This window comes from Asterias amurensis, chromosome 14 (genome assembly GCF_032118995.1).
Source record: "Asterias amurensis chromosome 14, ASM3211899v1".
In the NCBI taxonomy this organism is placed as follows: domain Eukaryota; kingdom Metazoa; phylum Echinodermata; class Asteroidea; order Forcipulatida; family Asteriidae; genus Asterias; species Asterias amurensis.
Window position 1 is genome coordinate 2,207,395 of NC_092661.1, and position 16,191 is coordinate 2,223,585.

A 16,191-nucleotide genomic window follows, 5' to 3' on the forward strand; every position below is an offset into this window, starting at 1 on the left:
ATTTAAAAGAGTATCACCAGCTCTAACAATAAAAAAGTTTAACTTTTACTTTTAATGGGCAGGAACCATGACAACAATTTAAAACATTCTTATAAAACACATAAGAATTGGTCACGTGATATATTGTCGGGATCCCCCAAAAAAACTAATTTTGAGCACTTTATTTCACTGCTACTAATAATTGGCGGACTTTTTCGAGCAATGGCTCAAATGAAAGCTTGTAACTTTCTCGACTCCCATCAAAACACCTATTGAATTTTAAATCAAAATTTTTGGGTCAAATCGGCAAAAAATCTGACATAGAATCTTTAAGAAATGACAAGCTAGCTGGTCCTGCTAGCCAGTCACTAAAGAAATCATGGGTAAACCCTGTAAGAACTCCCTAATTTTAGTCACAAAAAAACGAGAAAAAATTATGAAATCATTTGAAACATAACAAGTTTAATAGAGGGATAATCTTATCCTTTATGCATTTAAGATAAACAGCCCCTTAGAATATCAGCGATTAAATTGTGCGTTCATATGATATTCAAAGCTTCTTATATTAACAATACCACAGTAAACTTATCTTTTAAGTTGATCATTAACTTCAAATTAGGGGTTTGGGGCCCAATTTCACAGAGCTGCCGAAGTACAAATAGTATGCCTTGATGCCGCAAGTACGATTTAAGTTTCACTGTTGCTTAGCAGAAATTTATGGAGCTGCATTTTGTTCCTGCTTAAAGAAAAACGTTGCCTTGGATCGGTCGAGTTGGTCTTTGAAAAGCGTTTGTAACCGTTTGTAACCCGTTTGTTAAAAAATGCATGGGTAGAAAGATGTTGTAAAAGTAGAACGCAATAATCCACACAAACATGCCTCGAAATTGCACGGTTTTCCTTAAACCTCGTCGACTAAATGACTGGCATAAATGGCCGACCTTGTTAGTTTGCACAGTAAAAGGAAAACCACGCAATTTAGAGACAAGTTTGTGGGAATCATTGTATTCTACTTTTAAAACATCTTTCCAACCATATGCATTTGATAAAAAAACGTTACAAATGCTTTTTATAGACCAACTCATCTGAGACAAGGCAACGTGTTCCTTTAAGCAACTCTATGAAAATTGGGCCAGGGTAACTGTATCTATTATACAGAAACAAGCATAAAGAATAACGATCGCAATACTAATGAAAAGAGAAAAACTACAATTATTGCTCATTTTGAAAAGTAGTTTTTGAATTTAATAATACTTTTGTGTGAGAAGAGTACAGTGTATAGACCATAACCCTTAAAGGCAGTGGACACTATTGGTAATTACTCAAAATAATTATTATCATAAAACCTTTCTTGGTGACGGGTCATGGGGAGAGGTTGATGGTATAAAACATTGTGAGAAACGGCTCCCTCTGAAGTGACTTAGTTTTTACGAAAGAAGTAATTTTCCCCGAACTTGTTTTGAGACCTCAGATTTAGAATTTGAGGTCTCGAAATCAACCATCTATTACCCACACAACTTCGTGTGACAAGATGTTTTTCTTTCTTTTTTATCTGGTAACTTCGACGACCAAATTTTGCACAGGTTTGTTATTTTATGCATATGTTCAGATACACTAAGTGAGAAGACTGGTCTTTGACATTTACCAATAGTGTCCAGTGACTTGTACATTCCTGTGCCTTTCTGGCAGGCAAGATACTACCCTCAGCACATGAGAAACTACGTTTTGTATCAAAATTACCAAACACAAAAACAAGCTGTAGGGGTAGTGTTCCCTTTCTTCAATTGAAAAGATGATTTGAAAAAAACATGTACTTGTTTATCCACAGTTATCTTGTAATGTAAGAATTGTGTTTCATCCATTTAGCTGTGTACATATCGTGCCTGCCGGAAGTCCTGAATGGATTTCACAAAGAGTAAAGACTAGTTTTACCTCGAGTTTGGACGAGACTTAGGACTTTCTGTAAGTTTTTAATCTCCTGTTAGGAGTCTAGGACTAGTCCCAAGTTAAGACTAGACTAGACCTCAGCTCTTTGTGAAATCCACCCCAGACTCTGTTGTTTTTTTTAGTAATGCGACATCACAAGTCACATGGTCTATTGCACTTGCAAAGTTATGTTGATAGCAGCCATTTTTCCAGTTTCACTTTACTAAAGCATGGTATTTACAATAGTGTTACTGCTTACCTCTCTTAGTTTACTAGTAGAGAACAATTTCCCTTCTGTAGCGGCGCAAAATGCTATGCTACTCAAAAGTCATTATTTGCTAAATTGAGTATTAGCTTTAATTGTGCACAAAATCTGTTGTGTCAAAGTATTTTGCCACGCAAATTCAGTGAGTGAAATCACTCCCCCTCTCTATTGGTACTGATGTCTTGTTACGCAGGATAGAAGCGCCATGCAATTTCAAACCTGTGTTTTTAAGATAAACATACAATTTTAAGAGATGCAAAGTTTTTACACTGCCACAACGATGAACTGCTCTGTGACGTCAAGTCGTTCTCTGATTTAAATGGCCACCTGTGCCTTTGCTTTTCCCTCTTTCTTCACCTTGTAGTTTGACAAAGCTGCTCTGATGGCATCTTCAGCTAACACTGTCAAAGACAAAAACAAATATGAACCAAAAAAGATATTAATAGATGTTATTAAAGGCAGTGGACACTATTGGTAATTACTCAAAATAATTATTGGCATAAAACCTTTCTTGGTGACAAGTAATGGGAGAGGTTGATGGTATAAAACATTGTGACCAACGACTCCCTCTGAAGTACCATTGTTTTCAAGTAATTTTCCACGGATTTGATTTCGAGACCTCAGATTTAGAACTTCAGGTCTCGAAATCAACCATCTAAACGCACACAATTTCGTGTGACAAGGGTTATTTTTCTTTCATTATAATCTCGCAACTTCGATGACCGATTGCGCTCAAATTGTCACAGGTTTGCTATTTCATGCATATATTAAGATACACCAACTGTGAAGGCTAATCTTTGACAATTACCAATAGTGTCCACTGCCTTTAAGGGATCAGGGATAAATAACACACATTGTTTTACCCTAACACTGAAGCGCTTTTTACTCGGTACTTAACCAAGTTCTGTGGAAAAAACACAGGGTTCGAATCCTACCAGAGTGATTTGACTGTTTCTATTATTTCACAGAACTCTACAAAGAACCAGGTATACAGTGATTTTAAAAATACATACTGGTGTTCCGGTAAAACAAAAAAATAATATTATTACTTCTTGAACTGCCTTTTCAAATGAGGCAATGAGTCATTTGCAAGTAATGTACTGGTAAATTTGTAATTGCCGAGTTACAAATTGCCAGTTAACCACTTAAATTTCTCATACTCCAGCGACATTTGCTTTGTTAAATTGTTTGTAGACATTGAATGTATCACAACCCCCATAATGCGCAAACATCAGATCCAAAACTTACTTGAGCAATGGAGCTTGACTGGAGGAAGGCAGAGTTCTTTAGCGATGTCTGTGTTCTTGATTTTCAGTGCGTCGTCAACCTGTGGGGAATAGATCAAGAGAAATTAGTCCTTAACCCTCTCACTGTCTGACCATTTAATATCATCCAACGAGGTTTTGAATGAGAAATATTCTGTTCTTCTTCTTCCATAAGAGTACAGTCTACCGTCTGGTGTATTACATACATATTATACCACGAGTTGAATGCATAGGGGTACACAGTCAACCCTCCCACTGTTTGACCATTCAATATCATCCACTATGTCTTTGAATGATACTATGCCAGCCTGCAATGCGAAATCATGTGGTGAATGCATTGACACTGTACACAGTCAACCCTCCTACTGTCTGACCATTAAAAATCATCCTCTTTCGAATGTTTTTGTTGAAACAATACAAGGTGTTCATTGCAGACATGTCCACAAAAGCTGAGTTGCTGAAAAGTAATGAGAAATTTGTAACCATGTCTTTGTAGGAAACATTGACCCTTCGAGTTAATTGAGAAGTTAATTATTGAAAAGCAAATTACCGATTTTCCCTTGACCCATTCTGTTGCCAGAGAGCTTGAAGCTATTGCAGATCCACAGCCAAACGTTTTGAACTTTGCATCAACAATCTTTCCATTCTCGTCAACTTTGACCTGAAAAAAACAAAAACAACAGACAACTAGTTATAATTGAGTGAATACCTTACCAATTTCAGCCAAAACTGGACAATATGGTGACAGTCAGATGTGGTACATTCTTTCACAACTTTTTCTTAAGTGTCTTGGGGATGGCTGAGCAGTTTCTTAAAAGAGCATCAAACTCAACCCCTGCTGTTTCTGATCAGCAGAATGTGGGTTCGAATCCACAGCCGTGACACTTGTGTCCTTAAGCAAGACACTTAACCATTGCTTTGTCCTTCAGAAGGGACGTAGAGCTGTTGGTCCCGTGTGTTGTTATATAAACTTTCGCAAAGAGAAGAAGTTAGCCCCGGTGTGTCAGGCAGTGCGACTTTCTTCAAAGACAAAGAAATTTGAACCCCAACGTTCTGACAGCCCTATTCTCCGACACTAGTGTATTTTCCTAGTCCTAACCCTAGTGTCTATCCTAACTCTAGTGTTTTTATAGAATACAGGGGTGTCAGAGAGTATGGAGCAGTCATCGATAAACTTGTCTGACCTGAAGTTTCATGACATCACCACATGCTGGGGCGCCAACAAGACCAGTTCCAACGGAATCATCGTTCTTATCCATAGAACCCACGTTCCTTGGGTTTTCGTAGTGGTCGATGACCTGCATTATAAAAAGATTAAGTTAACAAAAATGAGTTATATGACTTGGCTAGAAGAATTACTTCTACAATTTTATTAAATTTATATCATGTTGAAAAACTAACAACAGAAAAAACAGCTCAATAATTTGTTACAGCACACCACCTCACGAGTCACGTCACACTCACAGTGTTAAACTAGTAAAGACAAATCATGAAAATTGCTGAAAAGTGGTTGCTTTGCGGAAAGTTTACCCTTTTCTTTTTATAATTTATAATTTATTTAGAAGTTAGTTAGACTTAGAAGACAAAGATCGGTATTTTTAACAGATTACATGTTACCAGATTACGCTCATTATATGAGTATGGAGAAGGGACAATTTGTCTTGTCCATGGTATGAACAAAAATTATTATTTTGATTAGGTAACGAAAGTAGCTTGTTAGAAGACAAAACTTAAGTCTTAATTGTTAATGCATTACGAAATCATCAAAAACAAACTACAAATGAGTACCAAAATAAACACCCGAACAGAATAAATGGTTTACATTTTTGTGATAAGACGCTTCCGATGCACAGGTTGCAATTCTCGACTGCAGCAGTGGACGGAGCGACTTCCCGAGCTGTCGAGCAATCGACATTCTGAACTTCTGATTCTTTCTGGAAGATGAAATATGAAAAACAAGTCTAGGAAGTTTCACTAATGCTCCGTAAATTCTACCGATTTCTTGTTTATGCAACTTTAGTGCGACATGGTGCACACATGGTTCCCGCGTTTGATTACCTGTTTGGACAGTGACATTGCAGTGAACCACTGAACTGTTGACGACTAACTAAACATTACCACTTGGTGGCGCTATCACAACAAAAAGCGGTAGCAACAAAATATTATTTATTCCACCAGCAGCTCTCTGGTTTTTGTTGTGTTTGCTGAATTTTAAGTGAGAGTAGAGACGTTTTTGCTGTATATAATCTCGAATTGTCTTCCAACTACTGGATTATCCTGCCATGGATGATGACGGTAAGTCCTCACATTCACAATATCTATTTAAAGTTCAAGTTCAACAAAGAAAGAAAATCAAAAAGAGCAACAAAGTTACACTGATTTACAATGACAGGGGAAGAGTAAAAACAAAAATCACCAGATCTTGTTACATTTCTACACTTTTTTTTACAGTCATGATGTTTAATTCATTATGTAACCAATCACATTTCAATAGACTCAATATTTCACTATTCAAGTCGACAACAGAAGAATAGCACAGCACACTGACTTAGCACATCAAATTGAATTTGTATTTGTATGTTGTCATCAAGACATCATGCATCAGTTATTCAGAGTGTGTGTGGTTCCAACCGTGTCATGACACTTGTGTCCTTCTCCTTGAGCTAGCAAGATACTCTTAGAATCTTGATGGTCATTATTGCTCCTTGATTTGAAGTTATGTCTTACGTATCAAACTTTTTTTCTTCAGGGCCTTTTTGTTAGCCTGGGGAGGCACTTGTATTTCTACTGCTTGATTGAGCACCAAACAAACAATCAACCAGGCTAAGCCTTACGTCCAAACTTATGTCATAGATCCTGCTGACTGAATAAACTAGCGTAAACGTAAACATTATGCCTTGCATGCCCTTGGGAACAGCCAAGTAAAACTGATCAAAGTAGATGGTAGAAGTGACACTTTAAATTGATCAATGAAAATTCCGTCAATAAAATTAATTAAAATTGTAAAAATTGCAAAAAGTGTTTTTGGTTTATTTTGTACAGATGTCCCTCCATTGGAGGACATGACAGAGTTACTTCAGAAGGCAAAGCAGATGATGAGCTCCGAAGAATCCTCTTTATCCTCCCAGTCCATCCCGGTCAAGGCAACCTCTCCCAACGGTCACCATGGCAACGCATCTCTCTCAACCTCCAGCAGGGAGGCATCGGAGAGCTTAAAACCTAAGAAAGAGACTTCTCCAAAGGTTTGTATTAAAATAATGATAGAACAATATTTTGTTATTGCTTTGTCATTCTTTTGGTTGCTTTTTGTTTACTTACTTTACTTTACTTTGATCCATCGATGGGGGATGCTTGTAGGGCAATGCCTGTTGATTGATCGAGGGGTAGTCATGTGCACTGTTGGTGTTCAGTTTGGGAAGTTGTATCTTTCCTCCCCTCCCACCTCTCTAGGACCTCTAGGGTTTTCAGTCCCTACCATCCCACCTCGATTACTGCAAGAGTCTCTACATCAACCTTCCTCAATCCCACATTGCTCCCCTCCAACGTATACAGATGACAGAATTCAGCAGCTAGTTTCTCACACAAAGAAATCAGATCACATCACTCCTGTTCTGCGCTCCTTACACTGCCTCCCTGTGTCTCAAAGGATCCAATTTAAAGTTTTCACTCTTGCCTACAAAGTTAAACATGGTCTAGCCCCTAAATATATCTCAGAGTTACTTATTCCCAAAAAGCAACCTACAACTCGTGTTCTCCGACCGCCCGCCTGGAATTCAACTCTGGTCCTATCCCTCGCACTCGCTATGGAAACCGATCCTTCTCAATCGCCACTCCCACTCTTTGGAACAATCTCCCCGTTCATATCCGTGCCTCGTCTTCACTGGCCTCATTTAAAACTGCTCTAAAAACACACTTATTTAAATCCATCTAGTCTGTTCAGTTTCTGCTATTTCATCCCACTTTTAACTGTCTTTCTTTTGTTATCATACACTTCCTGTTAAGCGCTTAGAAACCTTGTATTAAGCGCTATATAAATGCATGTTATTATTATTATTATTATTATTATTACCTGACTGCGCAGGTTTTCCCTGGAATAACTCTGTGGGGTTTTCCCCCCACATCTAAAACATCCTTCCTCGTCTTCTCTCCATTGGGTTCTTGGCTTAGTGCAGTGATTAAGTTTGCTTAGCTTCACAACCAGAATTTTAAAAAAGAAAATGACAGCTACCTACAGACCTTCTAAATTTTGTTCAAACATCGATTGTAAGGGCGACCTAGAGTGTCAAGAAACACACTAGTTGAGTTGGTATAATTCCGCATTTTTTGTAACTGTATGTGTGATGTGTACTTTTGTTTTGGGAAGCACAGTTGATTTGTAATTCATAAATACCTAAGACAGCTTATCCATTCTGATTGTTCGAGAGGGCATCACAAGGTGTTGTTTGAACGGATGATATAACACCAGTAAAAAGTGTTATAACATGGGCAAGACACGCGCGCTTGCACCTGTGCGTATAAGACAGTTTCTTCATACCTATTGGTCGAGAGCAACGGCTGAAACAGTTGTGCAACATCACGCGCGACGCACACAGCATCTCCTTATAAGGAGTTGTTTACCCGAGGGCCTAACCATTTCATAGCTGGAGGGGTGTTGTGTTGAAAGAAATCATTGAATAATTATAATTTTTGCATTTATTTTACCCTTTGACCAAAAAGTGTTGATGTTTTTTGACCGAAAAGATATTTATGAATGGGAATAAAAGTGTATTGAATCGGTTTTCAAGTAATGGTTTAAACCCGCCAAGGCCTGGTTCTTGATAATTTACCTCAATTTAGTCTCGGTAAAATGATCAAGTCCAGGCCTTGGCGCGGGTTTAAACCACTAGTTGAAAACCTCTTCACCATACATTGATTCCCTTAGCAATACAAGTAATTTGAGAGCGTTCAACCTTGTTTCAAACACATTTTTTTCTACAGTGAAGGCATTTCCAGGCATTTGCCAACTGACATGACTGACCGCTTCTGTTGCACCACAAACCAATGTCACTAAAAAAAATTAAAGATTTGTATGAACAAAGTTAAATAAAAATGAGGAAAATAAGATTTTTGTAAATAAAGTTATTGGAACCCACTTAAACTAGTTTGATAATTTTTGATTCTGAAATGTAACCATGGTTACAGGAGACAACAAAACTAGTCGCACCATCGGGTGGTTTCGGTGGAATGAAGAAAGGGTTTCTCTTCGGTGGACCAAGCAACAAAACAGTCACATCTTCTGGAAAGTCAAAAGCAAGTTCAGTGAAGTCTGCGCAGAAGTCAAGAGTTGTAGAAGAAATGCCAGTGATCCGCCCAAAGGAAGGGTCCGGCGACAGTAAAGATCGATATCGACTGGACGAAGTACAGGAGGCATTGAAGGCAACTGCTCCACTTCTTCAGAATAAAGGTACTCACTCGAAGTTATGTGTTACAGTATGACCACAAAACTTGAATCTTAGAAGCGTTCATGAACACTTATAGTGCTCCCGGTATCCACCACAAGTGATGCTCATGCTCAAGTAAAAACACAAAATTAATGAAAAGCAGCTGTGAAAAAGTGGGTTTTGAGGGCCTCTTTGAACTTAAGAATAGAGGACATGATACGGATGTTAAGAGGCAGATTATTCCAAAGTAAAGGACCAGCATGAGAAAAAGCCCTGTCACCCCAATTGTTGTGGGTTTGGGGGACAACCAGTAACGACGAAGTGGATGATGTAAGACATCTGGAAGGATTGTAACGGGTAATTAATTGACAATTATACTGAGGAGCAGAACCATGTAAAGAATGAAAAACAAGCAGCATAACGGCTCTCAAATTGTGTATTCCTTGATGTCCTTAAGGATTTTCAATTATATCTCAAAAGCGCGACCAAAAATGAAATTGAAATTTTCAAAAAATGTACAGGTGTACATTTATAGAGGATTATAACATTCGAACAGTTCGAAAAACCAAAGTATCCTTTGCCTTTAATCAGAAATGTATGTTGTTTGTTTAGATGATCTTCCCATGAAGGGAACTCGGCAAACTCCCACAAGGGGATATAAACACCAAGCTGGCAACAGCCAATCTCTCTCATACAAACATTGGTTAAACGTCTATGAATATGAATTGCACAAATCAAGAAATTGTGAATCAGTAACTAGACGACAGTATTGTTTCTAGTCATTGTGAAAATCAGCGGCTAGCTGGGGGAATCAAACTCACAACCTTTTATGAGTGCATGTACTGCAGTCTAACCACTTGACCACGGTTACTCAGAGAGCTTTGCGGTAGACTTTGTGTATATCTTATTTTGGTGTTGGTTCTGAAAAGAACGATTGTTAGCGATGGTTTTAGCGCTAACCTATCTTAGTATATGTCCTTGCTGGAAGAACAATCCCATTTGGAATACACAGATACTGAGAAGCGTTACTCTCAGATTAAAATTGTTGGAATAATAAAAACTGTTATCTTTTTACTTTGAAGTGAAATGTTTCTCAAAATGCTTTACACGATCAAATGTGATAGGCTTCAACCATGGAGGAAGAAAGAGAAGGAATTCGAACTTCAAAAGTCGAACCCATGGTACCGCGGTCTTTTAACGACACCTTGTAATCACCAACATACCTTACACAAACAATGGGTGATCTTTTTCCACTGGACAGACAGGGGCATTGTCAGGGTTTTCTTTTGTTACTCTTCGGTTAGATCTCGACTACTTAATATGGAACAATGAACTATTTAGTTGAATTTCAGAGTGGATAACCGATGACCTCTTGACCAAGTTGGAGAAACACCCAAACATGGCCAAGAAGTTAACGGACCCTCGCTACGCTCAAGCAGTGCCCTTTAGGTGGCTTGGACCCAGATCTCGACTACTTAATATGGAACAATTAACTATTTAAATTGAATTTCAGAGTGGATAACTGACGACCTCTTGACCAAGTTGGAGAAACACCCAAACATGGCCAAGAAGTTAACGGACCCTCGCTACGCTCAAGCAGTTGCGAAGTTTCAATCGAACCCTCAGCAAGCCATGCTGGAGTACAAGGACAACCAAGACGTCCAACAGTTCTTCAAGGATTTCTGCGGCTTGCTTGGTGAGGATCTGCCCTTTTTAAAGTCTAACAATAATACCAATAATAAAGACTTGCAATGTACTTAATATCAACCCTGCTATGTGTTCAATGCGCAGTAAAACATAAAACAAACAAAAAAAACAGTGGGGTTTCGAGGTAAAATTCAGTTTTGTGGTTCACTCATTTTCCTATAGGTAGAGTCCTCATCAAAATTGGGTTACAAATATTTAAGACTCTGAACCTTATGCTAAAATGTCAATGTGTTTGATACCCTTAAATTGTTATTTTTGTCAAAATAATAAAACAAGTTTGATGATGTCACATTTCAAATATGCTGGTCTGTATGTTTTTATACAGAAGTTTTGTTATTTCTGAGTTTAACGGCTTAGTATTTTACTTCTGAACTGGCAAGAAAATCCTCTTTTTGTTGCACAGACCCAACTGTTTTGGTGTTCCGGTTAAAAACTGTGATTTGAAAAAGTATCAGATAATAATACGACATTTTACACCGTTTTAACAAGAGATTAGAAACTGTAGTTGGTTTTACATTCATGAGGAACATTATCTTGCTCTACCCAGGTGAACATTTTTCATCCATGGGTGGAGGTGCCGCCCAGCCGACCCCAACTCCTCCTGTCAACCCAAACATCAGAACGCAAGACGCCTCGTCCAAAGCAGACATTGCCGTAAGGAGTAGCACTAATCCCAACCAAGCCACTGCTGCCGATGAAGCCAAGATGCAACAGATTTTATCTAATGCAGAGATTAGAGAGATCATGGTGGATCAGAGGATACAGAGATTAATGGAAGCCTTGAGGGGTAACCCGGATGAGGGACAGAGGTAAGGATAAGTGATTTAAAGGGACACGTTACCTTGGATCCGGCGAGTTGGTCCGTGAAAAGCGTTTAAAAATCATTTGTTATAAAATGCATATGATTGGAAAGATGTTTTAAAAGTAGAATATAATGATCCAAACAAAAGTGCCTCAAAATTGCACGGTTTTCCTTATACGCCGTGAACTAACACGGTTCGCCATTTTGTGGAGTCAAGTTTCTGACTCGTTGACCGTGTTAGTTCGCAAAATTAAAAGAAAACCATGCATTTTCAAGGCATATTTGACAAAACACCCAGCTGGCCAAGATCGTTTAAGTACAAGTTGTATATTCCATTTATTATAGGTACTCAAAACAGTGAACAGAGGAATTCAAATTTAAGCACCAACTTGTGTCTAAGCAAGTCGCTATGTCACGTAGACTTACTTACTTACTAAGACTTAGGGGCTCCTGCGTCGTCCGACGCATGAGGCAGTCAACACTCTCCAGGCAGATCGGTCAGCAGTCAGTGACCTGACGTCGCGCCAGCCTCTATTGACCCTATGAAGGTCCCGCTGGATGGTCTGGTGCCAGTTCATTTAGGTTGGCCTCTCCTCCTCCTTCCCGGCGGGTTCCACCACAGGACTTGATTGGCGAGTCTCGAAGGGGGTAGCCACGAAACATGGCCCAGCCAGTTCATGCGCCGCCCACAGATTGTATTGGACACTTGAGTTTGTTGTGACCGTTCTCTGACCTCCTCGTTGCGGACGAAGTCATCCCACTTAATGCCCAAGATCTTCCTTACGCATCTTGAGTCGAGGGCATCAAGTTTCTTCTCTTGACTTGATTTTAAGTGCCAAGCTGTGTCAGACTTTATCTAAATATTACTTGCAAATGACTTGTGGACTGGTATAACCACAAAGATGCACAATCAACAAAATCATCGGTGGGAAAAGAAGAAAAAGTAATTGTGAGAGTAATTGAGAATTGAATTTAAACAACAAATTCTTTAAAGACAGTGGACACTATTGGTAATTGTCAAAGACCAGTCTTCTCACTTGGTGTATCTCAACATATGCATAAAAATAACAAACCTGTGAAAATTTGAGCTCACTTGTTTTTCAAAGTTGCGAGACATGAATGAAATAAAAAACACCCTTGTCACACGAAGTTGTGTGCTTTCAGATGCTTGATTTCGAGACCTCAAATTCTGAATTTGAGGTCTCAAGATCAAATTGGTGGAAAATTACTTCTTTCTCGAAAACTACTTCACTTCAGAGGGAGCTGTTTCTCACAATGTTTTATACTACATCAACCTCTCCCCATTACTTGTTACCAAGTAAGGTTTATGCTGATAATTATTTTGAGTAATTACCAATAGTGTCCACTGCCTTTGATGGTTATGAAAATTCAAATCTTACAAATCTTTTTAACTTATCTTTGTTTTCAACCCAAAAGGATTCTACAGTCTGCAGGCCCAGATATGCGAAGCAAGATCCACAAATTGGTCGAAGCTGGACTTCTTGGGTTCGCCTCCTGAAGAATGCTGAACTCTCAGTAGAGATGAGAGTGGTGACTTTTGCCTTGCTGGCAGTTTGTGACTTGAAAGCCATGATTTTTGGCCTAACTCGCAGTCGAGTGGACAGTGGTATGAGGCGAGATTCAAACAATGGTTCGACGAGGTGCAAGGTTGGGATAGAAACCACTTAACCAACCTTATTTCCGCCAAATAATTATTATTAAGGGGTTTGGCTCTACAGCTGATACGCCTGTTGTTGGTAATACTTTTTATAGATCATGTTTATTGTATATTTCTGGTGATGTTACCAAAGATGCCTTATGAGTGAACTATAATCACTGTAGCTGGTTCTGCAAAATGCCCTACAGAATGTTCCCTGACTCTGCAGATTGTTCCCTGATTCTGAACAACGTTCCTCGACTCTACAGACACTCCTTGATGCTGCAGAATGTTTTTGATTGAGTGGAAGCTTCTGAATAATGTTCCTTGATTCTACTGAATGTTTCTTGATTTTGCAGAATGTTCCCTAATTCTGTAGAATATTCATGATTCTGCAGAATTATCTGCAGAATTTTCCAAAAGATCTGCAGAGTCGTGAAACATTCTACAGAATATTCCTATTCTTTTTTTCCTAGTATAACTAATAATATTCTAAAGACCCCCCCCCCCCATGTTTGGGAAATTGGATAAATACACATGGCGATATAATAGACTTGTGCATTAATGCGCAAGCTCTGTGCATTTTGGAGCAAAATTTCATACCACAGAAGGCATTATGCATTTTAGAGCAAAATTTGATAAAATACACAAGACTAATTCTGCTCTAAAATGCACAAGGCGATAGTAGCCTTGTCAACTTTTTTAGCGAAAAGTTCACAGCGATATAGCCTTGTGAACGTTTCACTTGAAAAAGTATGAACTTGTCAGCTTTCGCTCGAAAAAGTTCACATCTAGCGAAAAAGTTCACAAGGCTATAAAGTACTTTTTCGAGGGAAAAGCTCACAAGGCTGGCCCTGTACACATTTTCATGCCAAATTTGACAAGTTCACGAGGCTATAGCCTTGTACACTTTCAAATGAAAAGTTCACTTGTGCACTTTTTCCAGCGAAAAGTTCACAAGCCTTGTGTACTTTTTATATTGTGTTTCATACGCTTTTGTTAATAGCTGAACTGATTTAAAGGCTCAGCGCTTACTGAAGCAGGGAATTCTGTGCTTATGGAAAGCGTATTCCACGGGTTAGCTGCGAATTTTGGCTTTTGAAATTCTGTTTCTGTAGTGTTATTTGCCTGTATGGGTATCAATGTGATGATGATCCGACTGTACATTGTATTAAAGAAAATTTCAATGTGGATTTTTACAAAAAGAAGTGTATGTTTTGTTTATTTCATGTGTGTGGGTGTTGTATTGGGACTGCAGCATAAATTTTGAAATTTTATCAAAATAATGGACTAAAAATCTGAATTTGGAGCCTACCCCCTTGTGATTTGCTTTCTTCTAAGTTGTGCTAACTTTTGATAAATTTTGTGGACGCCGACCGGTTGAGATTTTCTCCATTATGTTTCCCCAAATTGGATAAAAACACTGGACTTCCCTGTGGAGAGTTGTTTTACATTTTGCACAAAAAAACTGATAAAAATTGTCAGAAAGTCAAAGCCTTGTGGTATTTTAATTTTGGCAAAAAGTTGGTTTTAAATGACGGACTTTACCCCTTGTATTTTTTTCTTATTCAATATTTGTCCCGTTAGGTTGACCCGTTTTGATTTCGGAATAGCCTATTAGGACAATCATTGAAATATTGGATTCCCTTCGTGATTGCCCCGAAAAATTTGATAAACGCTGGACTTGGCCTCATGTGATTTTTTCAATTTTGACAATTAGATATTCAATTAACCTAAATCTCTTAATTGTACTCATTTTTTTTAGCTGTAGGCCTCAATAAAGTAGTTGTAATATGAACATTCACACTGAAACCCGCTTCCCCAAGACCAGTGAGCTTGACCCACACGCCTACTGCTGGTGATATATAACCGAAATGCTTAAGAGCAGAGCACAGTCCTCCTTTTAAATCGTTTTCTCAAGATTATTTTGGCAAGTTTGTTTTTGACTCAAAACACTGTTTGACAAGTTCACAAGGCTATATAGCCTTGTAGACTTTTTCAAGCAGAATTTGACAAGTTCACATTAAGCCTTGTGAACTTGTAAATTTGGCTTGAAAAAAATCTATAAGGCCTTGTGAACTTGTCAAATTTTGCTTGGAAATGTCTACAAGGCTATTTGCAAACTTGCAATTGAACTTGTCAAATTTTGCTTGAAAAAGTTTGCAAACTTTTGAACTTGCCAAATTGTGCTTTTAAAAGCCTTGTGAACTTGTCAAATTTTGCCTGAAAAAGTCTACAAGGCTGTATAAAGCCTTGTGAACTTGTCAAATATTGCTTGAAAAAGTTTGCATGGCTATAGTCTTTGTGAACTTGTCAAATTTTGCTTGAACAAAATCTATGTTGTGAACTTCTCAAATTTTGCTTGAAAAAAAAGAGAAAAAAACCTTGTGAACTTGTCAAATTTTGCTTGAAAAAGTTTGCAAGGCTATTATAGTCTTGTGAACTTGTCAAATTTTGCTTGAAAAAGTTTGCAAGGCCTTGTGAACATGTCAAATAAGTTTTGCTTGAAAGAAATCTATAATTATAGCCTTGTGAACTTTTTGCTTGAAAAAGTCTACAAGGCAGCTTGTGAACCTGTCAAATTTTGCTCGAAAAAATTTGTCTGATTTTGCTTGAAAAAAATCTATAAGGCTATATATTGCCTGAACTTGTCATATTGTGCTTGAAAAAGTCTACAAGACTAGCCTTGTAAACCTTTCAAATTTTGCTTGAAAAATAAATCTATAAGGCTATAATTTTGCTTGAATTTTTTGCAAATTTTGCTTGTAAAGTTTACTTGTGAATTGAAATTGTTTTACTGTTTTCTAAAAAAGTAAAGCATTTGAACTTTTGAATCATATAATAATATTATTTCTTTGTTTTTTGCATTAATTTTGTGAGAGACAACTTTTGTAATGTTTTAGGGATTATTTTACACAAAATTGAAAGCGATTTTTATTTAGTAGTGGGAAGGGATTTCTTTCTTAGATCGTGATGTGGTGTGGTTCGTATTTGGGATAATGTTTGTTTAATTTTACTGTTTATATTTGTATCTTTAACCAGAATTAATCAAAATCACTCAGCAGGTGGATCTATTAATACTGATTCCAACTCAATTAACTTTGCGCGGGAGACTCTACAATCCACCAACAGAGGGCGCGATTCCTATTTTAATACCTAGTCAGATACCCTAA

At 38.0% G+C, this 16,191-nt stretch overlaps 1 protein-coding gene across 1 annotated transcript; it reads left to right on the forward strand.

The window, feature by feature from the left end:
• The first annotated feature begins 5,584 nt into the window (after nt 1–5,584).
• Nucleotides 5,585–14,200, forward strand: LOC139947085 (uncharacterized). The gene is made up of 6 exons (XM_071944920.1): nt 5,585–5,727; nt 6,475–6,674; nt 8,614–8,875; nt 10,366–10,548; nt 11,107–11,368; nt 12,799–14,200. The coding sequence occupies exons 1-6, from the start codon at nt 5,715–5,717 to the stop codon at nt 12,878–12,880; spliced, it is 1,002 nt and encodes a 333-aa protein (XP_071801021.1). The 5' UTR covers nt 5,585–5,714; the 3' UTR covers nt 12,881–14,200.
• The last annotated feature ends 1,991 nt before the right edge of the window (nt 14,201–16,191 follow it).

What these genes read in the sequence shown, in the direction of transcription:
- LOC139947085 (XM_071944920.1), top strand. An exon ending in AGAAAGAGACTTCTCCAAAG is followed by an intron (nt 6,675 to 8,613) that starts GTTTGTATTAAA and finishes CCATGGTTACAG; the next exon opens with GAGACAACAAAACTAGTCGC. An exon ending in AACCCGGATGAGGGACAGAG is followed by an intron (nt 11,369 to 12,798) that starts GTAAGGATAAGT and finishes TCAACCCAAAAG; the next exon opens with GATTCTACAGTCTGCAGGCC.